The sequence below is a fragment of the Mesocricetus auratus genome, unplaced genomic scaffold, assembly GCF_017639785.1.
Source record: "Mesocricetus auratus isolate SY011 unplaced genomic scaffold, BCM_Maur_2.0 Super-Scaffold_4256, whole genome shotgun sequence".
Classification (NCBI taxonomy): Eukaryota; Metazoa; Chordata; class Mammalia; order Rodentia; family Cricetidae; genus Mesocricetus; species Mesocricetus auratus.
Genome location: NW_024429182.1, coordinates 36,426,044 through 36,440,389, shown reverse-complemented (window position 1 = coordinate 36,440,389; position 14,346 = coordinate 36,426,044). Strand labels below are relative to the sequence as shown.

The 14,346-nt window shown below is 49.1% G+C and overlaps 1 protein-coding gene and 2 long non-coding RNA genes across 8 annotated transcripts in view; 2 read left to right on the top strand and 1 right to left on the bottom strand.

Moving 5' to 3' along the window:
* Apba1 (amyloid beta precursor protein binding family A member 1) overlaps positions 1–4,300 on the top strand; it is a 204,900-nt gene extending 200,600 nt beyond the window's left edge. For all 5 annotated transcript variants that reach the window (XM_040746304.1, XM_040746300.1, XM_040746291.1 and 2 more), the window contains one exon: positions 582–4,300. In XM_040746304.1, the coding sequence (XP_040602238.1) occupies positions 582–653 (72 nt within the window). In that variant the 3' untranslated portion in view covers positions 654–4,300. The remainder of the gene's footprint in view (positions 1–581) is intronic.
* A 1,360-nt stretch (positions 4,301–5,660) lies between these two features.
* On the bottom strand, positions 5,661–9,776 carry LOC121134308. 2 transcript variants are annotated; one of them, XR_005871384.1, is made up of 2 exons: positions 9,696–9,776; positions 5,661–5,789 (listed from the first exon to the last, which is right to left on the bottom strand). It is a non-coding gene; the product is annotated as an uncharacterized LOC121134308 (long non-coding RNA). The 2 variants fall into 2 exon arrangements; XR_005871382.1 differs by lacking the exon at positions 9,696–9,776 and adding an exon at positions 8,778–9,036.
* LOC121134306 lies at positions 9,199–13,331 on the top strand. Its single transcript, XR_005871380.1, has 2 exons — positions 9,199–9,811; positions 11,269–13,331. It is a non-coding gene; the product is annotated as an uncharacterized LOC121134306 (long non-coding RNA).
* The last annotated feature ends 1,015 nt before the right edge of the window (positions 13,332–14,346 follow it).

The following is a 14,346-nucleotide window of genomic DNA, read 5'->3' as shown; positions in this document are numbered from 1 at the left end:
CTGGCCTTGCTGGGAACCTTCCAGAGCCTCCTCCCCCTCCCTGTTGCCCCTCAGACCTGGGTGAAGTAAGTTCACCTGCCTTTAACACTCATTTTGTGTTACTACTCTCTGTGACTCTCCAAATTCTCTCATTTTCCCCAGTTAACTCCACCAAGTGTGATTGGAAGACACAAATTAGATCCAAGACTCACAAAGCCAGCAGTCCCCAGAGCCAGCATGGACTCACGTCATGTCCTAACTACATTTCTGGGGCTTCCACTCTTGCTTTAGTAGCCGAGCTGTTTTAGATGGCCTGGTGCTCCCACACTGCCAAGACAGGAGAGGGAAGCAAGCAGCCAGAAGCCCAGAGCCCTTCCTCCCATGGAGCCGCCTTCATTTTTCAGAGTTGTGAAAACAAGAGCCTTGCCCTGGAAAACTACACCTTACCCAGATTTTCTTACCATTTACAGTCACCCCCAAAATTTTAGGAAGCCTGTGGGCTTCACTCTCCCTAGGCCAAGCCAGGCGATTGGGGATGGGCTAGCTTGGAGACTGCATTGTGAGAGGCTCCGCCCCCAGCTAACCTGGCTTTCTGCCCTCAGATCCACATGAAGACCATGCCAGCAGCCATGTACAGACTGCTGACAGCCCAGGAGCAGCCTGTCTACATCTGAGCCGCACCTCCCTCCGCGGCGGCGGCGGCGGCATGCATGGAGGACTCTCCTCACAGTGGTTGTGTTTCTTGTGCTGCTGCATCACGTGTCCACCGAGACATTCCCCTCTCGCACCCAGCGTTTGGTCTTATGCGGGAAGAGAAGAATCGGCAAAGACCTCTTTGCTCCCTGTCTCTCTCCAGTTTGCTTTTTTTATGTTCCTTCCTTAGTACCAGGAAAGTTTTGTGTGTCACCTTGAGGGTGGAGGATGGCTAATCTCTACCTGGTGTCATTGTGGAGGGCCTTTGAGGGTCCTGAAGTGGTTGTCACTGCCCAGGGCGGGCATCATCCCTGCCCAAGAGGCACATACTTCCCTGAAGTAGCTCCCAGAGGCAGCCAAGGAGCAGACTGCGCAGTGTCTAAAACTGCTGATCTCCCGCCCTCCTTGCCATACCTGGTGGGAAGACAGTGGGGACAGGGACAGCCTGCTGTGGAGTTGGGGCATCACATGTTCTTTCTGCCCGGAATTTCTGAGCCAGTTTTAAATCTCCTCCACAGTTCCTTTCAGTTTCAGTGTGTGTGCTAACACAGGCCTAACGGCAGAGAAAGGGGGAAGAGACACTCTGGATAAGGCTGCAAAGTCACGGGGCCTCTGAGGCTTCTGAGATTGTCCCAAGGTTACCAGTCAGAGGATAACCACAGACAGGTGTTATCTTCCTGTGCACTGGAATGGGCGCTTACTACACGTGTACAACACACACACACACACACACACACACACACACACACCCTGCAGAGTGTCTCGTTTGCTCTCTTCCTGTATTGAGATAGGCTGAAAATCTAGCACACAGCCTGTGGGGAACCCCAGGATCCCTCTGGAAGATCCCTTCTCCTAGCAGAAGGTTGACACATGCAGAAAGCAGCCAGCCTTGTCCTGAGAGAGGCCCTCCTGATCCCACGGCTCTAAGACTCCCACCCCCCATGCACACTGGAGGTTCTTGAGGGACAGACTGTGACATGGGTAACCTAGTGTCATGCTTCCTGCCCCAGGTAAGCCAGCCTGAGCCCTCTCCCAGCCACTCAGGAGGGTGTGTATTTCAAAGCTAGATAGACTAGATAAGTCACAACATCAAGCAGACTAAATGCTTGGTGTTGGGCCTAGGAATCCCCAAATGTGCTCCCGAAACAGCATCTACTGTCTTCTGGGTCTGGGAGTTTGCAGCTGGTGTGGAAGACTTGATGTCTCCATTGGGTGCCTCATGTTCTGAACAACGTCTCAGTCTAGCACGTATGTTTTCATATTATTCTGAGCCAGTCGCCACTTATTCTTGGTCCAAAGAGCAGTTTGTTTCCATGTGGGACACGGCTAGCTTTTGTTTTTGTTTTGTCTCATTGATGACCTCAGTAGAGACAGGGAAGAAAAACTAATATATTTTGTAATATGAATATAGTCCCTGTTCTCTGCATCTGGGATATTTATGTTATAGTGTCTGTGGAGATGGGAGTTCAGGGAGCAGCGATAGATAGGGAGGATGGATCTACGGAGGGAAGGGTGGGGCCTGGGAGAGGAAGAGATGGCACTATAACAAGATGAGGAACAAGAGGCTTCAGACAGGGAGGAAAACAGTCAACCCTAGGGTCTCTGACCTCATGAGTTGCCTGGGCAGAATCAGGAAAGCCCGGTACTTGCAGGGATCTGCAGGGGAGCCCTCAGTTTTACTCCAGTACAAAAGTTCCAGTGTTGAGAGGCCACCAGCTGTCCCCATAGCTGCCTGAGAAGTGACAGGGCTGCTGCTGCCAGAGAGCGTGTGGTGTTGGGACCACAGGAGCCAGGCTATCTGAACTTGTGTGTAAGGGTGGCCAGCAGAATGCTCCTGGGTGACCAGGCCCAAGATCAAACCCCAGCAAGTGTGAGGAGCCGAGCTGTGCCCCCACTTTCTTCGCCTCTCCTGAGATGACTGATCTGCTGGGTATCTAATATCATCACACACTGAAAAGTGAGCCCAGCTCTCCTCTGCCAAGAGTGATGAGAGGACAAAAGAGATATCATTGCTGACATTTCAGACTCCAGGGTCCTTGGAAAGTCTCTTGAGAGGCTTGTGCTTGTCAGATCCAGGGAGGCCACCATGGGAACATGCCCAAGCACCAGGACAGCAGAGACTGGCCTGGGACTGGTCAGGGACAGGCTCCACAAACATCACTCCCAGTCTAACCCCCAGATAATCACAATGAAGTGTCTTCATCCCAGGGAAAGAGGAAAGAGAAAATTACTTTCCATTCTTGTTGCACGACAGAAGCTTTAAGAGGGCCTAAAAGCCAAGCTTTTCTTGTGAGCTCTTCTAGAGAATTAACAGTTGAGCATGATTGTAAGATTACCTAGTCTTTTGTGTTAATCAGAGTAGTTCCTACCACCCAGAGGGAGAGCTGTTAGAGCTTGGTCCAGGCCCCTGGCTGAAGCCTGCTCTTCCTCAGTTGGCATCAGACTGAGTGGTTAAACTTGGGGTCAGGTCTCTGCTGGCATTCTCATTTACATAGTTGCACCCCAGTGATGAGGCCTACTGTGTACTCAGCAGCCTTCCCCAAACTGCAAGGCACAAAGCCACTCTGCCCACTCAGTTGGGACACGATGGTGACTCAGCTTTGGGGACAGGCCCCCAGATTCACCATCCTCCCAGTTCAATGAGGTTGCACCACAACCCACTCTGCCTCTGCCTTCTCCAGTGGGAACATTTCAGGGAGCCACCATCAGCCTTGAGTTCTTGAGAGGAAGAAAGCCCACAGATCAATGGGTGGAGCCCACTTCCTGAGAGATTCCTGAGCGATTCCTTCCTCCCACACCACCGCAGGCTCCTGGGGGTAGAGCACACAGCAGGCTGCCACCTCCCTGCACATGGGTTTGCTTCCTGAACATTTCCTGTCGACATTGGCCTTCAGGGAGTCCAGAGTAACCTACTACCTCCCCCATAGCTCCTCCTTCCTCCTGCAGCCCCACCCACACCCATGCCCCTGCTGCACACTGATGAAAACCCACCCACAGAGCCCTGCTCGGGTCCCTCCACCCACTGGTGTAGCTGTCACCAATGTTTACAACCAAGGGCCACCTCTTGCTGATGTTTTAACTCTCACCTTCACAAGGCTACCTGTTGGTTTACGTTTCACTCCTCCGTCTGCTTCCCTGGTTAGGGTCCACTTGAGCACACAACTCCGATTTCATTTTCCCTCCACCAAGGTAGTGTGTGATGACTGTGTGGGAATGAAATCTCTTGTACATACTTAGCACAGCACCTGGAGTATGAACTTGCACCCCCATTCTGTAACGGGGTGCACTAGCGCTTACTGTAAAACATCGGGAAAAGTACAGTATTGTATTTGTAACAATATCGTTCTTTGTATACACGAAACTCAATGATCTCTATATATAAATATAAATATATATAAATAAAATATATCTACACGTGAGCCTGGAATGTTGACACTGCACACACACTGAATGTATTTCCTCTGACAGTCTGGTCACCAGTCCTGGCCCACCCTCCCCTTCTTTGTGCCGTGGCTGCAGTTGTCTGGTTTGGGGTTGTGACGTATTTAATGTGCTATCTCCTTATTTAACTGAACGCTAACATCTGTATAAGAATTGCTGCAACAATAAACAAGGACTTCGCCTCTTAGCCTGGCTGAGTGTCTTACTGTTTGAGGAAGATTGGGGCTCCCTGTGCAGGGAGGATTTTGTCTTCTTTAATAGGCCACCTCTGTCTCTAAGGATTGTGGGAACTGGTTGCTACCTAGGTATTTATCTGGTAAAACTGGCTCAGTGGCCTGCCACCCCGCAGCATTCCTAGCCTCCTTGGGGCACACACCTTTGGATGTTATGGGAGAAAGGACCTTAGGTGTCATACTTTGTATCATCTTTAAGGGAAGAGAAGCCAGAATTAATCCTTCCTTCCACAATAAAAAACAGAGCAGAAGTGGTCTTCACCAAGGACTGGAGTCAAAGTGGAAAACAGTGCCTCAGGCGACCAACCTGAATACCCTGTGAGAATGCCCTGAAGCCTTTTACTTGGTACTCTCTGCAATTCTACTTTTCAAAGTTTGGTATCGTGATCTTCCTGCTGTCAGGGGCTTGAGTGGAGCAGCAGACTCCCAAATGAGAAGGCTGGTGCCCCACTAATGCCCTAATCTTCATTAGAACATCCTTCCTGAAAAACTAGTTGCAGGTCCCTGGGGTCTGTGCTCTGCAGCTGCTGGAAGCCCCAGGAGGTAGAGGTTAGGAATTGTTATTGTTTGTTTATTTTGTTTATGTTTTTATGAAAATATTTTCATTTATTTTACATACTGACCACAGTTTCTCCTCCCTCCTCTCCTCCAACCTCCATTGTAAACCACCCCCCCCCAATCCTCCTCCTTGGGGATTGGGTTCCCAGGAGCAGCTCAAGTGCCAGGGACAGGTCGTGGGAACTGTAAAGTCTCATGGCAGCATGCTGTGTTCCACCATCACTCGGTCTTTCTTATCATGCTTTATATCTCTAACAAATGCTTCAGGTTGAAAAGCTTAAAAAGATGGTTATACACAAAGACCCTCCAAAGTTCTCTCCCCACAGAAACATCTTAAATTGCTCTATTCACCACTAAAAGTACTTTCACAAGAGCTAACAAAACCAGATGAGAGATCTCAGGACCTAGTTTTAGTACAAAAGAAAAAAAATATGTTGACAGGAAAGAGTCTATCCAGGAGCACTAGCTTGGGGACAGAGTTCTTGGAATCTGCTAGTGCTCCTGGATGGAGACTCTGGACTACCCTGGCTCCAGGAGGGGAACTAAGGCTCCAGTGGAACAGATTTGCAGGCTAGCCTGCCTCAACTCCAGCTGCTTCAGTCTCCTGCCACTAATACACCATGCCATACTTCTGTGGGTTTGGTCCTGCCCCTCCTTACTACACTAACAGATGGATTAAAATATGAGTCAACTATGCGCTGTTTACAAGAAACTCACTTCTGAAGACACATAATAGACTAAAAGTGACAGGTGAAATGATGGTTAATTTTCATTGGGCACTTAACTGCATTTAGAATCACACAGGAGGTTGGAAAGACACGCATTTGGGTATACCTGTGAGGGTGTTTCCAGATTCACTGAGGTGGGAGAGATCTATCATTGTACCTGAAAGAAAGAAAAATGCAATATAGATCTGAACCCCAGAGTTAATAGAAGAAAAAATGAAGACCAGAGGAGAAATAAAAGAAAAATATAAACAATTATCAAAATGAAAAGTTGGTCTTTCCAAAAATAAATGAACAAACTAAAGAGAAATGAATCAAACACAAAAGCAGAGAGAAGAAATACAGCTTATACCATAAAATACAAAAGCATTAGAGATCCTGAGCAATGATATACAAAAAAAATTGATAAACTAAACAATTGGATAAATTCCTGTCCATATACAGGAAGACCAAGACATGGAGAAGTAAAAGACTGAAAAGACAGTTGACCTGAGTCTATATTTAGACAACTCACAAGACTCCAATCACAAAACAAGAATTTAATGAGTGAGCTCCACTGGTTGGGAACAAGATACAAAACAGGCCGGAGTCAGGAGTGTCTCTACACAGCAACAGTGAAATGACTCAAATGGAAAACAGTCGCTAAAAAAAATTATTCAGGAAAAAAGAGCCCCACAGTGAACAGCACAAAGCACTGACAAATGAGCTGGGAAGGCCACACAAACACAAAGTCACCCGTGTCTGTGGAATCAAAGAGTTGATACTGGTCAAAACGGTCATACTGACTAAAGCAATTTACAGGCCCAGTACAATCACAATCAAAATACCAATGACTTTCTTCCCACACTAGAAAAGAAGACCAAATTTGGGAACGCCAAATAAATATTCACTAAAGCAAAACAAAAATTAAGCAAATAAAGCCAATTAGAACCTAAAGAACATAGGAGGCATCATCATATCATCTACTGTGAAAATATATTACAACGCTTTAATAATTGAAACAGGCTTCTGATGTGCATATGAGTCGACAGCACAACAGAGCAGACTAGACCACGTAGGAGAGTGAAAATGGACCTCCATCTCTGAACACACAGAAAACCAGTTCAAACGAACTAAGGTCTCAACCATAAAACTCAAAAGAGTAGCAGCAAATATAGGGGAAATACCTTAGGAATGACCAAGAATTTTTTTAATAAGACCCCCCAAACACAGGAAATACAAACAAAAATAGACAAATGGGACAACATCGAACTGAAACCTTCTACACAGTGAAGGAAACAATCAAAAGAATAAAGACAACCTAAAAAAAAAGTGAGAGAAACATTTTCAAACTATGCATCTAACAATAGGATAATTTTAGAATATAGAAGGGGATCAATAGCAAAGAATAATAATCTCAAAATGGGAACAAACCTAAACAGTCATTTCTCAAAAAAAAGAAAAAGGAAGGAAGGAAGGAAGGAAGGAAGGAAGGAAGGAAGGAAGGAAGGAAGGAAGGACGGAAGGGCAAATAAATGTCAAACAGGTGTGTGGCCCAATGGGAACCATCACTGATCTTCAAAGCCACAATCAGATGAACTCAGTCGACGTGGAGTGGCCAGTGGCAAAGGAGACAGGAATGTTAGCAACTTCCGTGGAGAAAGAGAAGAAAAAAGAATGCTAATGAGTAACACTGCATGCAGATTCCTTAAGAACTAAATTATATAATTGCCATGTGAGCCAGCAGCCCCACTGGGACATACCCAAAAGTAGAAAGGTCACAGTGTTAAAAAAGAGCTCAGGTCGTCACACTGGCACACAGAAAGCTCTCTCACCCACTGAGCCGTCGCCACAGGCCTCTCTTTACAGACAGCAGCCAGAAAAGCAGCAGCAGTCCTGGGGCAAGGTCCCCCAGCAACCAGCAGCAGGGCTAGAGAGTGGTCAAGATTAACTGCACTTTTAATAAACTTCCAGAAACAAGTATGTCACAACCATGTGCTGCCAATTGGAGGGGTTTGGGATAGTCGAGACAGGTGGGACTCCCAGCAGGGGGAGCTTTGGAACAGGACAGAAGCCCACAATGTGACTTTTCTCCATGACCATCAGCTCACAATTACCCCTAGGAGGAGAAATGGTTGCTTCCGGAGTAGCTGGGGTTAAGTATTTAGACAGAACATTTAAATGTAAGTACGTCTCGGTTGCCCTGGTGGTCGGCCATGATGGAGTGTGAGTTAAGGTTTTAATGCACACTCGCAGAGATGGAAGTAGGCCTTTTATGTATCACTGATTAACCCCTCTCCATCTCTTCACACTCTGGCTCTCTTAAATTTGGGACATCTCAGAAGTTGTTTTTCTTATGGGTTCCTGCATATCAAATAACTGCAGGGGACCTGTCAACTCAAAACTTAGCTCTCGTCTCAAAGGGAAGAAAGGGTTTGTTTGTTCTAGAGCCAAACATGAGCGAGCATGACCCAGGAACGCAGATTCAGGTTGTCCCAAACACCATGTTCAACTCAGTAACGGTTTTGCTTTCACGAGTCTTTACCGTTGCAGAACAAAAGACAGCCATATATCTAGGCACCTTTCCAGAGCACGGTGGAAACATCAGGGGCGCAGCTCCTGGCTAAGCAGGGGAATCTCACATGAACTTCAGATGCTGTGAGTGCCTTTCTTAACGTCTGTGTTGGTTTCTGTTGTATCCTAAAAGGGTCCATGGGGTAGCCGCAAGGCTAGCTCAGCCACAGAGGTGGGCGCAGCGGATAAGGGAGCTAAAACTAGCCCAAGATAATTTGACCTGGGCTCTGTAACATTCAAACTCTCTGAAATCACCAAGTTCAGTCAGTCTGCCTGGTAGAATCTGCAACATGGGTATAGCTTCCTTCTGAGAATTTCAGTTCTCAATAACCCATACATATTTTAATGTGTCAATGTTTAAATTGTGAAAATAGCAATGGACAATAGCCTCAGAGGAAAGTCATTTGACTCACAACTCTGGAAGATCCAAGCAGGTCCACACCAGTGTCCTGTCCAGAGGCCCCAAGGAAGAGAGGCAAAAAGGGATCCGGTGGCCGGAAGAAGGGGCCAAGCCCATGGGTGGCCTCCCTTTAAAACCATCTGCTCTAGAGAGACAACTGAACAGCCCATCCCATTCCTTCAAGACAGCACTGACCTTCCTGGAGAGAGGCGGGCCTTGTCCTTGTCACCTTTCATTCAGCTGTGGCTCTTAAGACCCCTCCTCCACACAGCCACACTGGAGGCCACAACACTAGCCCAAAGCTTCCTCGCTTCCACTTTGGAGCCGACTAAATCTAAACTCAGGCGGAGTCTCCTCTCCTATCACAAGAGCAGGGTGTCCACGCTGTACATGACAAGGGAAGCTGGGAAGATTGACTGAACTCCGTCCTGAGGAACCACTCACAGACAATGACCCTCAGCTGGTCCTAGAGCTTGGCCTCTGAGCCGAACCTTTCCAAGGTGCTTTCTACAGGTGAACCGAATCCCCTCAACACCTGAGGGAGGCAGAGGCCACGCCTCATTTACAGCCCAGGAGCCTAGGGTTTAAGAAATCCAGTTAGTGCTCCAGCGGCCATAGCTGTGCTGGATGTAAACGCTCCTACCTCCTAAGTAATGCGCAGTGGCCCACCTCCCTGTGAGACAGACCTGGATGGAGATGGAGCAGCTGGAGGAATCTGTGCTTCGTTCCTTCTCTCCCCCTCACCCTGTTAAGTGAGATAACGACAGTCGTTCTCTTGAGAAGGTCACAGACCACGCTTCCTGGCTCACTCAGCTGACCTATGCTACTGACCAGGAATTCCATAAGACAGAACCCCCCTTGGGCCCTGGCGGGCTAGTCCTTCAAAGAGAACCCTCTCCACAGAGCGGTGTCCCTGGCTGAAGGCGACTAGGCAGCACCCTCCTCACCAAGGGTCCCTGGCCCCCCATTTGTCATCTCTCTTCCCCATCCCAGCGGCACCGTCCTTCACAGCACCCAAACTCATCACTAAGGAAGAGGGCCACCTGTGTCGGGTGACGCCAGCATTGGGAGTGGAGCGTCTCAAGAGCAAAGAAGATACTTCATTTCCCTTACCTTACCCCACAGGGAGAGAAGGAAGGAAGCACTTTTCCTGGTCTCTGTATCTGCACAAAGGGCAACACCCCTCAACTGGAGGATGGTATCACCAGAGGGACTTAAGAGAATTTATGGTGAGCAACTGTTTGGGGAAAGCCCCGCCCTCTGACAAGCCACGCCCCTCCAGAAAGCCGCATCCCTTCTGTCAGCCCCACCCCTTCTGTCAGCCCCACCCCTTCTGTCAGCCCCACCCCAGCCACCCTAAGGCTCACAGAATCGCTTGGTCTTAGTTTTCTAAGCCTTGCTGTATCTGCTCTTGGGTTACTTGACCTCACTGAGCATGCTCATCTTGTGGGACCCGTGTTTTCTAGTGCAAACAGAATTTTTGCAGCTGCAAGGGAAATCTAAAAACTGTTAGCACATGAGGACCTACAGGAAGCCTAATGGTTTATTTAATCAACAAGACTAAGGCACACAGAAATCATGACCTTCTGCATTGCTAAGTGCAAATGAGCTCCCCCTTCACCAAGTGATCCCTTCTTTACCACAGCTACAGGCTGTGTAAGCACTGAAGGTTAGCTATGCAGCAATGTAGGGTGCATTTTACATGAGTTACCAAGCTGCTCACTTAAGAACAACTAACATGGAGGAGAAGGCTTAGCAGTAAAGTGCTTGCCTCGTAACCATGTGGACCTGGGTTCAGTCCCCAGCAGCGGTGTAAAAAGCCTGTATTCACAGCATTGGGGAGGTGGAGACTGGAGGATTCCTGGGGAGGTTGACCAGTAGTCTAGCTCAGTCTGTGTGAGTTCTAGAGACATTGAAAAACCTTGTCTCAAAATCCAAGGTGAACAGTGGTGGAGGGGAATATCTGCTGATGTTGACCCTGCCCTCCACATGCATCTTCACACGAGCATGCATGCCTATCCATACATTTACACAGGAACACATACAAGCACACGCACCCACAACAGCATGGTCAGGTAGACTGACCACCTACCACATTGAGGTCCTAAGTTTAACACCCGGCAATGCAAATTATGTTTGATGTATTTCAGACAATTTTACATTTTTAATGGTAAGTGGTAACTTTTCTATTATCCTATCTTCTACCACAATTTAAAAATTCTTAATTGATCATGGAATTAATTTGATGGTAATTATTTTGTGTAGATTGATTAGAAAGAGCCTTTCAGGGACTAGAGAGAGGCCTCTATGGGTGTCTAATGAACGAGACTAATGTGTCAAATTGACAGGCTAGCATGCATGAACGCCCGGAAGCCAGCCTCCTTCAGGCGGTGCTTGACTCCGGTGATTGCAGCTAAGCTCAGCAGGCAGAGAGTAGGTAGCCTGACAGACAGAGGTGGCTGGGAAAAAAACTGTAGTGCTACACATTTCCAATTGCTAATTGCTTCAGGATGAGTTTTCAACTCTCACCATCAATTCCTGTGCTTTCTCCCAGGGAAACCACAGGCTTCAGAAATCCAGTGGTAGGTGTGGCGCCCTCTAGTGGAATAGTGAGGGAAAAGCGTACCTACAAGAGGGCGGCTGGGGGCATGAGGAATTTTATAGACCTAGCCTGACTCCCCCACAGGTACTTTCCAGATGAGGACATTTCAGCAGCAGGCACAGCCGGGGCTGTGACTCACTGACTAACTCTCGGTGTGCAAACCCGGAGGCTGACAGAGGCATTTTCTCTTCCGGCTGGTCATGTCCTGGAGCCCTGCAGGCAGACTGATTACACCACTGGCTGTGACCCTGCTTGTGGGCCGCGGCAGAGACTGTCAGGTCATTACGTGGAGACCATACAGCTCAAAGGCATAAACTCCGGAGCAGCGTGCTGAGGAGATTCACACACTCGGTACTGGGGAAGCATGAAGCGAGTGCAGTAGAATTCCCCGAGTCGACCTAAAATTCAGACTATTGCTTCCTAGAATTGCTTCCTATTCAATCCATGTGACTCCAACTTCCGCTTGGCCCCAGGGCATAAGTGAGATTTGGAAGGCTAACCAAAGCCGGGGCCATGGAATATCAGGAGTATGGCAGAGCACACCCACTGTCGATGGCTGATGGTTTACACGGCCAGCACACACGCACGTGCGCACACACACACACACACGCAGGCACGCGCACAAACACACGCGCGCGCGCGCGCGCACACACACACACACACACACACACACACCCTTCAGCTGCTGAGTCCTGGGCTAGATTCAGCTGGGCAAACCCCTCCTGCAGGATTCCGTCACAGAAGCGATGGGCAGCATCTATACCACTCTAGCCTCCTGGCCTCAGCTTTTCTTTGGGACGACTTTGGGACAAGCAGCCCCTCTGGAGCCAGAGGTCCCACTTTGCCTAAGCCTCTTGCTGGCCAGTACGGGCGCGCTGAACTGAGCTGTAGGGAATGCCTTCCTCCCTCCCACACAGCAAAGGAGCCAAAGCACGGAAGGGACCGTGAGCTGCCTATGGCAGCCAGCCCAAGCATGATGCACCTCGTGACACCTGCTAAGTGGCTTCGGTGTGGCGTGCCTCAGTTCCCTCTGCCATTCCTAACTCCTAGCATTTGCACGACGGATTTGGTCCTCCATCTATGGCATCAGCAGGTGCAAGAGCTCCCCCACGTTAACTTTGTGCCCACGAACCTGAAGCTAGGAAGAACTCCAGCCTCTGCAGAGATGAGCCCCCACCCCACCCCATGGCCATGCACTCCTGTCTTTCCCATCTGACAGACCTGGGTCCCCCGGGCAGCTTCAGGGACCTCCTCAAGCTCCCTCTCTTGTTAAGGAAGCAGTCCTGCATCCTCCAGAGGCCAAGGCCACTGAGCTGTTAATTAAAGGGGCCCAAATTGGATCCAGCTGCCTGCAGTTCTGAGCCCCTGGGGAAATTCCACAGAGCACTCGGCCAGAGAAGCTAAAGGGGATGCATCTAGCTCCTAGTGAGGGAAAGAGAACTGCCTCCTTCCGCGTAGGTAGAATATTTAACCGTGTAACGATGTGTTAATCTGTGTTGATTAAATAAAATTACCCTGGGCTCAGAGAAGCAGGGGTAGCTACGAGCTGACTGGAAGAACAGGGGGAGGAGAGAGAATGAAGGAGATGCCCAGGGCCCGCCAGGCAGTCACCGGACAGACAGGGGCTAGGACTAATGGAATGAAGCAAGGTAAAAAGCCCCAAGGCAAGGCGTGGGTGAGGAGAAACGGGTTAAATTAAGTTATAAGAGCTAACAGGACAAGCATAATCTAAGGCCGCACATTAATAATTAATAATTAATAATAAGTCTCCGCGCCACGATATGGGAGCTGCCTGACGGCCCAAAGAAAGCTGGTTATGCTTCCCGTGTCCCCAGTGGAGAGAACAAACCCTGGAGAAGGAAAACTGTGGACCGTCACAGCCTCAGCAACTCCTAAGGGCCGCTGACCTTGAGAGAATGACCACAGCCCTCGAATGTCCTTTGGAGGCCGGGCCCTAGGGTCAGGGTGGCAGCCAGCTCTGATTCCCCTGCAGGAACAAATGTTGGACATATCATTATTAAAAATGAATGTGTGGGTTAGAGAGTTGGCTCGGATAATAGTGTTTGCTATGCAAGCATGAGGGCTTCGATCCCGTCCTGAAGGCCCATTCAAAGTCCCAGTATGGCAGTGAAGGCCCGTGACCCCAGCAGCTCAGCAAGACGACGGCAGGCCCCTGAGGGACTTGCTGACCAGTCGGTATAGCCCATCAGTGAGCTTCGGGGACCAGTGAGAGACCCTGTCACAATCACTAGGGTGGAGAGAGAGAGAGAGAGAGAGAGAGAGAGAGAGAGAGAGAGAGAGAGAGAGAGAGGGAGAGGGAGAGGGAGAGGGAGAGGGAGGGAGGGAGGGAGGGAGGGAGGGAGGGAGGGAGGGAGAGAGAGAGAGGAGGGCATTCTCGATTGGCCTCTGACCTCCTCACACACATGCACACAACATCAAAGCCAGTAAGCTGGTAACAAAGCTGGACATGGTGCCTCCACGTGGGTTCTTTATCGCCCCGCACCACGAGGCTCCAGCACACAGCTAACTGCACTAAGAGGAATTCACACTCCGGAATTACACACATCCGGGCCAAAACTCCCCAAACTAACAAAACTGGCAAAGAAAACATTAAGCATAGAAAGTGAAGTCTATGCGTCAGTTGACTTGTGAACGTCACATAAATTTGAAGAAGGCAGAGACCAGGGTGGAACCGGGATGTTTTCTGACAAGAAGAGCCCAGTGGGCAGAGTACCGTTAGATCATGGGGTCCACAGAGTAAAGGACGGGATAAAACCCTGTTTTCTATTTCATTTCTCACTAAATGAGCTATGAGTGACAGCAGGAGCTCCGAAAAAAAACCCAGGAATTCTGAGGATCGCCATGCTTGAGATGGAGCAGGATTCTTACTCCTGAACCCTGTTCGGGCGCACCCATCAGGCACACCCAAGTCATTGGGCCAAAACTATGGTGTTCTGGCGCCACCTGGTGGCACACATCAAAATGCAGCAGTACTCCTAAACCTTGGAGTACAATCAGCAGGGGAGCGAGCTGATTGTCACCATTTCTCTAGTCATCTGGTAGTCACTTGGCTTCTTCTTTCAAAGCAGGTGAGGGTAGGGCATGGGAGAAAGTCCCTTCTCCTTCTGTGGCTTTGCTTTTCAAGTTACTTTCATGAAAAAG